This window comes from Trachymyrmex cornetzi, unplaced genomic scaffold (genome assembly GCF_001594075.2).
Source record: "Trachymyrmex cornetzi isolate Tcor2-1 unplaced genomic scaffold, Tcor1.1 scaffold35, whole genome shotgun sequence".
Taxonomy (NCBI): domain Eukaryota; kingdom Metazoa; phylum Arthropoda; class Insecta; order Hymenoptera; family Formicidae; genus Trachymyrmex; species Trachymyrmex cornetzi.
The window spans coordinates 1,382,453-1,393,570 of record NW_017298213.1 but is presented as its reverse complement, the minus strand read 5'-3'; the positions used below and the strand labels follow the sequence as shown (position 1 = coordinate 1,393,570).

The window sequence follows — 11,118 nt, the reverse complement described above, 5'->3', positions numbered from 1 at the left end:
TAGCCAATGTTCTGTGCTACTAGGGTTATGTCGGCTGATTGTCCGACGTAATAGGCACATAATTTCGTCTTATGTAGAATTAGAATAGATTCAATATCTAAATATAATATATAATATAATATTTATATATAAATAATTAAATCTAAAATGTGTAAATAAACGTTAAAATGTCCTAACATTTGCGATAACTTGCGACATATTGAAAGAGATTTTCCGCGTTACACATTACAGAGGATAGACAAAATAATGTGGACACTGGGAAATGTATCGCTTATTTTATTAATAGAGGTTGACTTTTATCATTTGTCTTTGATATAGATTCTATTCTCTTATTAGAATAGAATTATATATGCTTGAATAGTATAGTAACTGCTACAATGCAATGTTCTTCTAGCAGAAATCTTTTAATTACTTAAAAGGTATATTGAAAAAAAGAAATCTTCTTTTTACTCTGTTTTTTAAAACTACAAACAATTCGATGATATTTAAACTATTGGTGATATTTAAAGGTGATTGTAACAGTGTGAATTCCTAGCAGTGTGTTTTACTTTTTCTTGTTTTTTATTTATATCAAGAATTCGATTACCTTACTTAGTTTTTTAAACCAAGCGATTGCATTGGCCAGAAAAGATATTGAAGTTTTGGAAAACAGAAAACAATTTTAAAGAATAGGTTGATGCAAATTTTCTTGTCCAATATCATTTATTTAAGTAGAAAGATGTATTAGTAAAAGAATAGTGAAACATTCCATTAATAATTATTCAAAGCATCGTGTGCATTCAGAACAATAATTGTTCACTGAACGTTCAATGTTCTTTTTCATCTGATTGGTATATTCCATTAAATCCTAAAATATAAACCAATCAGGTGAGAGTTCACTGAGCGCTCAATGAGCGGTTGTTCTGAATACACCTATTATGACTATTTATTTCAACATATTTTAACAAGGATAGACATGGTTGCCACAGATCTCGAAAACCGCGGAAACCGGAAAAATTCAGGGAATTTGAAATTGGTTATGGAAACCGGGAAAAGTCAGGGGAAAATGTAAAAAAGTCTGGAATTTCGAAATTTGCTTACAATTCCCTGAAACTGCTCCTATTCCAAATAATTGTTAGAATTTTTTTAATATTATATCTGACGTTTATAGTCAAATACGTTTAAAACTTGTGCACTTTAAACGATTATAATAAAATAATTAAAATTTATATTTTACTCGGTATTTTTATTTGATCTCTCTTTTTCGTTATAACTGCATTCTTTTTTTTCCAAAACTGATTTATTTTTTGCTGTAACTTGAATTTGCACCCAAAATTGTATTATGTTACTAAGCTTTTTTTGCGTTGTTTTTAATAATATAGAGTTTTCTTATAATTCTCGAGTTTATAAAATGTTAAAATTTATATATTTTATATCACTCATGGAAAATTTTCTATTCTTATCTGGAAAACTTGGAAAAATCAGGGAATTTTAAAATTAATTTTCTGTGGCAAACCCTGATAGATGTTTATTATAAGCAAATGATGGTCCAGTCTCTTATAAATAATAAAATAAATAGTGTATTTTTTATATGTTCATATTAGATATTCTGTCTGTTCCCAGTACACATATGAATAATGTCTATATTTTCTGTGTGATAACCTGTTAATGAAAGCTAAAAGTTTTCACTAGAGTAGAGTTTGTATTTTGAACTTTCATGTCACGCACTGACCATTTTAAAACTTTTGAAAGGTGCATTTTTGTGCACTGTGTAAATACTTTTCTATGTTAAACCTGAGTCATTGTTTTTGCTTTCGATATGACTCAGTCCTCCCCAAATATGCAGTGAGCTGCGGACACGTCCGTCATTTTGCGGATTTACATATTTACATTGCCACCGTGTAAGCAGAACTCGGCGATGGAGTGTATTTCAAGCACGAAAATATCGATTAAGACACGTTGACTCGAGTAAAGTCAATCGTGGATGAAAGGATTGGTACTGTTCGATATATTTACGTACATTCGAAGTGTTCAATATTTCAAATCCAGGATTGGGTAAGTTAATTTTGTCTTTTAACTAAATTAAGTTAAAGTTAACAACCTTGAAAATTTAACTTAGTTAAGATACAAGTTAATGTATAATGAAATTAATTGAATTAAAAGTTAAGTTAATAAAAAAAAGTAATTGAAAAATTAAAAGTTAAATTTCTTTCTATTTTATGATTTCAGAGTCTTACAAATAACGGAAATGACAAACATACTTCATTTAGAATATACTCTATATTTTATTTAAACTTTTTGTTGATATATACTGTTATATATATATATGTGTGTGTGTGTGTGTGTGTGTGTAGATTTCAACCTATCAAAAACTAGATACATAAAATATACGGTTTTTGCTAGATTGAAATCAATATATAATGTAAATAATATATACAAACAAAACTTTTAAGTAAAATATAGAGTATGTTCTAAATGAAGTATATGTTTGAGTCTGAGACTTAACTTCAACAAATTTAAATAAAAAGTTAATAGTTATCGATAAAGTGTAACTAAATTAAGTTAAAAAGTTAAAAGTCTAAAATGTAACTAAGTTAAGTTAAAATTATTTAACTTCTCAACTTTTTAACTTAACTTTTAGCTTTTTAACTTGGCACTACCCAACCCAATCAAATCTGCACATTCTCACCTATAAGAAAACTCACTTGAGAGAATTTGATTATATATTTTTGCTTATACTGGAAAAAGAGTCAGGTTGCTTTAATTAAAAATCTGGTTGAAAATGGATAAATCAAAATTTTTTTGTTGAATCTATTATAATTTGAATTGAGATAACCAGAATTCTGATTGATATGATCAGAATTTTCTGATTTGTCCATTTTTAACCAAAAATTTTTTACAGTACAAAATTTTACATTTTTTAATTCATCTATTAATAATATCTATTCAATCGATTATGAATATGAATATGAATTAAACAGGAAATAAAATTGGATTGCGAATTATATACGCACTGTAAATCCAGCATCTATGATCTAGCATCTTTATCTGGATGCTGTTATTAAAAATAAAAGTGGAGTAAATTTATTTTTTGGTATATTATCCTTATTATTTTTAAAGATTAAAACATTTAATTTTTTCTTTAATCATATCGATATTTTATTTTTCATGTTTTTTATTACCACTCTTGAATAAAAACACGCGCTAAAGAAAAGTTTCAGTTTACGTTAACCGGAGTCGACGTAGTTGATCGACTTCTGAGGTGATAGGATTGAGAGAGAGAGAGAGAGAGAGAGAGAGAGAGAGAGAGAGAGAGAGAGAGAGAGAGAGAGACTCTTACGCAAAGACACTGCCCCAGAGCAGCGAGATGATAGCGTTTCGTCGCTGAAAGCGGCGAGTTGAAGGCGAAGGGAGCCTCGGCTGTACCCTGTAGTAAATAAGCGCGCGTGAGCAGTGTGAGCGGGAGAAGAGAGGAGAGCGCAGATCGGACGCGAAACGGCGGCGAAGAGAAAGAGAAAGCGCGTACGACCGACGGGGGGCGACGGCGACCGCGAACGCGGAGGGGTCGGTCGTGCGAAATGCGACGTTGGTGCCCTCTTGGCGGTGTATCGCGGAAGGTAAGATTAGTCAGTCGCCAGCCGTTCGAGGACGACGCACGTCTCGAGCGCGCGTCTCCGTTTGATTTCGCGTTGATCGCGATAAACCGAGTGAAGTGTGATCAGTGGTGCGAATTGACAGTCGCGAGGAATCGATCTCGAACTGTGCGGCGCTTGTTGGTTTTTGGAAAACTCCGTTTTTCCAGCGGCCTTAAACCCGGCGCGAACAGCCGGAGCAACAGGTGTGTGCGACACTTTATCGAAATCGTGGCGATGAAGGCGGGAACTTTACGAGAAGTAAGAGTTTGTCCGGGTTAATTAAGCTGGATACGTGAACTTTCTGGTGCTACTCGAAGAGCTTTATTTGACGCGTGTTAACGAGTTTAACTCCCCGGCGAAGAGAGAGGGAGAGAGAGAGAGAAAGATACTTCGACTTTACTGGCGTGGTATATAAATTGTGAAGCGGGTCAGCAGGAGCTGGAAAACGGTTAACGAAGGGATCACGAGAGGACTCCGAGGAACGTGGTCGCGTGGTGGTCGCGTGCTGACAGGTGGCGACGCGCTGCGAAGAATCGACAGGGTGGCCGTATACCAGATACCTACGGGGAAAAGTGTCATATCCCTCGCGCGAGCTGGAACTGCTGGTAGAGGCGGAGCACGAAGAGCGAAGGGATTTCTCTCACCTCCGGGCGAAGGAGATGCGTGCCGGATGTGAGACGAGGTAGCGCGGGAAGGATGAAAAGGAGAACGCCGGACGGCTTGCTGGCGTCGTGCCGCGAACGAAGGGAAAGCCGCGCTCCGAGATAGCCTTGGCCGCGGTGTGATTATTCCCGGACATTTTTATTTTTGTTATACCGGGACAACATCGTGCGAATATTATATATCAAGTAGATTTAAATTCGAAAAATCGGCTGTCGCAAAGTGACACGTCAATATAATCAATGTACGAACTGTTATACGAATTTTCTTCTCATTTTCGCCGCTCTGTCGTCGACATTGGATTATTTTATTGTTTATCACAACGGTCGTCGAATAATATCTGTGGGATTGTTTCTTCTTCTTCGTCGTCTTGTTTACATTGTGATGATCGAGTTGGATTACGCTCTCACGTGTGGCATGAAAGCAGTGCGATAGTGAACTGTGTGAAAGGTTATACGTAATTATTAAAGTGAAGGATATCAGTGCCGAGGTGTTGTACAGGTGCGGGTGTGATACGTCTTGTTGTGAAACGAAGAACAGCAGGGTGGGCGTGTGAGCGCCCGGACCACCCGCCAGTGATCTTTGTTCTTCGAGAATGGAGTGAACACTCGCGGCCCAGGCTTTCTTCGTCGAAATATGAGGATTACGTTCTATCATTGCGACCGTTCGTGGGCATCGATTGCGAGCAAAAATGAATCTCACCCGCGTCTTTCTCTTACTACTACTGCTCGTCGCGAGTTCAAGGTATGTTTGCAGAAAACGAAATAAAATCAGAGCTGTTGTTATAAACGCATCTTTTACGAATGTGGACTGATGTAAGAGTATCATTATTCTAAGGCAAGCTGTTTAGGAACGAGGAACGAGATGTAAACAAATTATAAACATCTATGGATAAGACGGATGGCGGATATCTAGATATTCGCAATTTGAAATATTAATTGTGAAATAACTTGATTAAATTAATGCTATCATAATATTAACAATAATATTTAAAATATATGCTTACAATTTATACTACATTTACTTTACTAATTCGTAATATTAATATCTACTATTCATGTAAATTAAGAAAAAATATACTAAATCTTAATAAATATTTGTTTGAATTGTACAAGCTGAATATTTATTAAATGTAAACACAAATTTATCTGGTAACTATTAATTTGATTTTAACTGTCACTGCTTTGTTTTGTATTTAGTAAGTACGTATTTATTTATCGTAGGTCGATGTTAAGTTAATACTATTCAAGCAAATATTTATTAAAATATATTTTTTCTCAGTGTATATAACATGAATTATATTATATAAATGATCATATTTATTTTAATTATTATTTTGACATATTTTATAATTATTATTGCAAGTATCATGTAACGACAGGGTGTCCTCTACCGAGAAAAACTTGGACTTCTCTCTCATGAAATTGTCAGGGAAATTTTTCGAATTCTATTTTTAAATTTAAATTCTATTTTGTTTGGCAAAATCATTTCTTTGACCATTTTTTATAAAATGCAAGTTTGACTAGACCTTAATGTCAGATAGCAGCCGATCAGCCGTTTGTATGCTAACAACATGTGAAGGGATAATACATCTATAATAGAAGTCGTAGTGATCATAAAGTCTGAAATCATAAGAAATTGACCAATCGCAGTCGAATGTGAGGAGAACAATCGACTATAATTGGTCAATTTCTTACGATTTCAGACTTTAGAACCACTAGATTTCTATTGTAGACCTCGCATATGTCGATTCTACAATAAGTCGATATAGTCGGTAGTCTTAAATCTTACCGGTGAATCAGTGAAGTTGGCTAACTTGTACGACTAAAGGTGCCTTTTCATACTGAAGCTCGACGCTCATTTTAACAAAATAGATTACGCGATCAAAATTGATGCTTGATATTCGTTAATTTTTATCATGTTATCTGTTTTGATGCTAAAAATGAGAATCGAGCGTCAGAGCATGGAAAGGCACCTTAAATAAAACTACCGATTTTCTTAAGACTGACTAAATTTGAATCTTAGAAAATGCTCCGAAGGAAGTAGATAGACTTAACGAACAAATTCAAGCTTTAAAAAAATGAATTTTGTGTTGTCTAAATGTTATTTACTTATAAATATTATTTATGTCTTTTGTTTTTTTAAATATAAGAATTATATTTTTTATCATTGTAAACAAGTTATGTTTATATACATAGTTTTTAAATTATTTGTTTTGGAATGTCTCTAATGTTTCTAATCTTACCTGCAATTTTGAATGAAATTTATGGAAAGACCTGGAATTTTCAGGAAAGCTTTTATAAGATTTGAATACCCACCCTGAACGACTATTAACTTGTGAAAAGACTTGCTTAAAAGCAAATGTGATTTTTAAAATAAAAATGATTGACATTTGATCTTTGACAATTTCTATCATTTTACTTATCGAAGATACTTATATCATATCTTTCAATATACTCCTATGTTGCAATTATCTTTAAAAGAATAGTATTACTCGAGATAGGTGGCGTGATTATTAGCGGTGTAACATTCTTCCGATTGTCATCGTACATTCACATCAACGCAATATCGATGGAATTGTATTTTCATTGTTAGGTCGTCTTACTCGATATTTCTCGTGTTGCAGAGAATCGATATCATTGCACATATATCCAATTTGTACGTTAAGGTTGATAAGGGAAATCAGTTACACGGAAAGAACAATTTTACTGAAGTGTCTAAGAATTTAGCTACATATTTGAAAATAAGTTTGTTAGATTATAAAAATAATTACATAAGAATCTCAAGGATGACGAGCAATGTTTCACAAAGTTTTGATATTCTAGCAACCAGTTTGAACGTTCTATATAATTATATTAATTATGCTGATATTTCAAACAATTAAATTATTTTCAGATCTGTTTGTAATTAAATTTTTAGATATTTCAGCAAAACCGCATCCTTTTCGTGTACTTATTTTAAAAAAAAAAGGTTTACAACCTGGAGTAGGTTTATATAAACTCTTCTTTCTGCGAGTTTCTTAAAATGTGCTTTCGTTTTGCAGATGTATGTGCTCGAGCGGATACACCGGGCAAAACTGCGAGAGCGACTACATCCCCTGTGATCCGTCACCGTGTGAAAACGGAGGCTCGTGCCATCAGCTTGGCGAACATGACTACGAATGCATTTGCTCCGAAGGTGAGTACCGCGCAAACTTTTTACCCCATATCGTGCCGTGGAATCTCATCGCACTACGTACCCCCAATCCCATGAAAGATGAAATTTTTTCTTATCAGTAAAATAATAAAACAGGAGCTACGAGCCAACAATTATCTTTAAATCGATACAACTATACAGCTACTTGATTAGTATAAAAAATTGCAAGTTCGAATTTGCCTGAATATGAAACCTAATAATCGTATAAAATAATAAAATCTAACAAGATATAACACAAAATAAGTCATAAGAATAGAGATTAATAAACAAAGTCATGAGAATATTTTTCTTATCAATACGTACGATCTCCTTGTGTACTTGACTCTTTTTCCTTCCAACCTCGCTCTCCTCTACATCAGAATTACCTCGTCCAAGGTAACAGGAATGACAGCAGAATCTACGCACTTTGAAGATCCACCGTTGCTACCTCTTCAGAATATTACAGCCTATGATCAGTTACAGTTACGTGGAAGTACATGTAACTCGGATTTCTCTTTTTCCCTCCTCTGTCGCTCGCTTCCGGAGAGCACGGTAATGAATAACTTTCGTTCTTTCCTCTGTTATCGAGACCTCAAATTCCGAAAAACCGTTCCGAGGACTTTTCTCACGGAACGGCCAAAAGTTCGTCTTTGCATCAGCGTATAATATCATCAGAGGACAAAAGTCTCTAATTGCAACGTGTTCTGATAATTCATCGTGGAATTTGGAAAGAGTCTTTTCGGAGATTCTCGCGCGTTCCACTCTGTTTACCGTGCTTAAGAGGATCTTTCGCGCCCGTCGCGTAATCTCGCCCCAAGGAAACGTCGAAGGGGCGGAGGAAAGACCAGGAAAGAGGAGGGTAAAAGAGAAGTCCTCTCTCGCAGGGCAATGATTACTCGGTGCAACAGGTACAAACTTGGGCCAGGGGTGGCCGACACGGCCATTTACGTGCGTGTGTACATGGTAGATGGTTAATGTAAAGCCTAGGGTCAGCCTAGCGTGGCCTCCTCGCTCCCTGGGTTACAATGCGTGGTCCTCTTTTTCCCAGGCGGACCACAACCATGGCGACCCCACCTTCTTACCGCGTCCGCTCCTTCGTTTCTTCCCCCTGTCTTCTCCTTTTCCTTCACCTTTCGTCCACCTTGTCGGCGCGTCTTTTCCCGTTAAAAGAACACGAACGAATCCTATCTTTTCGCAAGTGGTTCTTCATTACTGATTCTTATGTGCTTTCTGATATTATTTTGGTCAATATATTATACATCATTTGATAAATTTTATTTTTTCAGTCATTGACACTTAAAATTTTTCACTCATGCGTACTAAGACTTTTATTTTTACACACAACTTTATTTTAATTACATATTTTGTTTCTCTCGTAAATATATGCTGTTTTGATCTGTTTACGTTAAGTTTGACATTTTTTATTCTACATAAAAATGAAGTATAATTTAATTTCTTTACAACAACGCTGAAAATTGAAACAAACTAGAATTACGTTAAAGATACTGATTTTAAGAATATTATATTAAATTCTCATCACTCTCTCTCTATAAATTTGCTCAATTTTAATCAAATCTAGATTTATTGCGCACACACAAATTCGTAAATATTTCCGACAGGTAAAGTGACAGAGATTAAAAAATCGCAAGTTGCAAACATCTTTTGCATAACTTTTGTTGATGCGCGTCATCGCGTATTGAGGTACATATTTTGCAATATTATACATTAGAGTAAAGTGTCGCATTATGTTTTCCACGTGTTCCGTCTAAGAACACGTCTTTAATCGAAGAAACCGGCACATAACTACACGCACTGTAACTTTTATTTCGAACATTCTCTTCCCGGTTTCTTCCCGGTCGTTTCACCTCGAACGAGGTTGAAGAGAGCGGGGCCGCCCGTCATTATCGCCTTCTCCGCTCAGGGCGACGCCTTCCGCACGCTCCTGTAAAAGCACATTGCTTTGCGTTCGTTCTTCCTCTTCCCACTCCGTGACACTCCAATAAGTCGCGAGGATCGAAACTCGAAGAAGGCGTGCCTCGGTCATATGCCGGCGATCGTTAACACAGGAAAATCGACTACGATCAGGGATCATACGGATCATCCCTGGTCGTCGCCAGGATCAGACCATAACCATATCGGATTTTGCTTGTTGCAAAGAATTTCTGAACTTTTTCAAGTTAAGGAATTCCTTTTCAGTCTTGTTCCAGTATATATATATATATATATATATCGTCGTAAAGATTTTATTATATTTTCTCCATTTTTCTCGCACTTCATTCAACATTCGATTTTTGTCACAACTGTGACCCCATCAATCACACGGCATAATCCAGTAGATATTTTTTCATAATCAGCATTAGTATCGAAATTTCTGATATAAAAGTATATTCTCGGTTATGTAAAAATATGAAATTGGTAAAAAATTAATTTTCATTTGAGGAAAAGAATTTTCTCAGGCATGAAAAATGTTATTCTAATGTAATAAATATATTGCTTGATATACAATATATTATATATAATTTTATCAATTCTCTTTCCAAAATGAGGAATAATTATTCAAATCGGGTCTCCACATCGTATCTTTAAATGAATTTTTTAAGTTACGTAAGTATATTTACTGCTTTTTAGTCATGATTTTTAAATTGCGCGAGACAGTATTGCCAGAATAAAATGCTGCAACGCGTTCGCAAACTGCCGCGTTCGAAATGATTCCCTCGCGTCGTTAGTTATAATGGTTCAATTTGCAGCAGCATGCTTACGCACGCCTTCCGTCATATTTTCTCTCTCATTTGGCTCTCCTCTCATTGTTGATTTCTTTGCAGCTGACGCATCAGTTCGTAGCTCGTTCTAGTTATGCGTTTTTGCTTGCTTTCTGTGCGAAAAAGAGCTCTTCACAGAGCTGAAGGCTCATAACTATCCTCGGCAGGACTCTGTTCAAGACGATTCGGTCGCTTAGGTAGAAGTAATGGTTCAATTTACAGCAACCCGCTCTCTTAACTCTTATCCTCGCCTGGGTTTTCTTGCTGAGCACGAGCCATCTATGTTGCCTTCTTCGTTTATTCCTTTTCGCTCTAACTTGAGTACTCTGTCTCTTTTTGTCTCATCTCAAGACCAGCTGTCTCTTTCCTAAGGAAGGTCCTACCTAGCAAAGAATTTCCCTCGTCGAACGATCCGATCACGCCTCCTCCATTCCATTCCGCTAATTAGAAACTGCTCTATCGAGCACCGGTTAAACGATTAACCGCGCGACCGTAGATTAATCAGTCAAAAGAGGAAGGGATGAAGATCTCGGTAGAGAAAGAGAGATGGAAGAAGAGAGGGCGGATAATAGAAAAGGAGGGAGAGAGATGACTTGGTTTTTTGATCTACTTGCAACACTCGTTTTCTAGAGCCAGACCGAACTATCTCGCCAGTTTACCGTTTTCTTCATTTCTCGTTCTGATTCAATCATTACACATATAGCGCATACGTATATACGCACGCACACGTACTACATACGATGATACAGAGCGAACGAAATGAAATGAGAGAAAGAGAGCGAAGAAGTCTTGTCGATTGATCGACCGCGACGATTGTACTGACTCGGTGAAGTTCTTATGGAGGAATTAAATCGTCGGTTTTATCCCTGCCGCGTACCGCGACGATCGACAAGAAACTCGAATTTATTGTT

General features: G+C 36.0%; 1 protein-coding gene across 2 annotated transcripts in view; it reads left to right on the top strand.

Annotated features, from left to right (window-relative positions):
• The window catches only part of N (neurogenic locus Notch protein), a 297,648-nt gene that overhangs the window by 134,775 nt on the left and 151,755 nt on the right, over positions 1-11,118 (top strand). The window contains exons 1-2 of one of the 2 annotated variants that reach the window (XM_018510748.1): positions 4,743-5,018; positions 7,318-7,451. In XM_018510748.1, the coding sequence (XP_018366250.1) occupies positions 4,966-5,018; positions 7,318-7,451 (187 nt within the window). In that variant the 5' untranslated portion in view covers positions 4,743-4,965. Of the gene's footprint in view, positions 1-4,742; positions 5,019-7,317; positions 7,452-11,118 lie in introns of those variants that run through there. The other variant, XM_018510747.1, reaches the window with a different exon arrangement.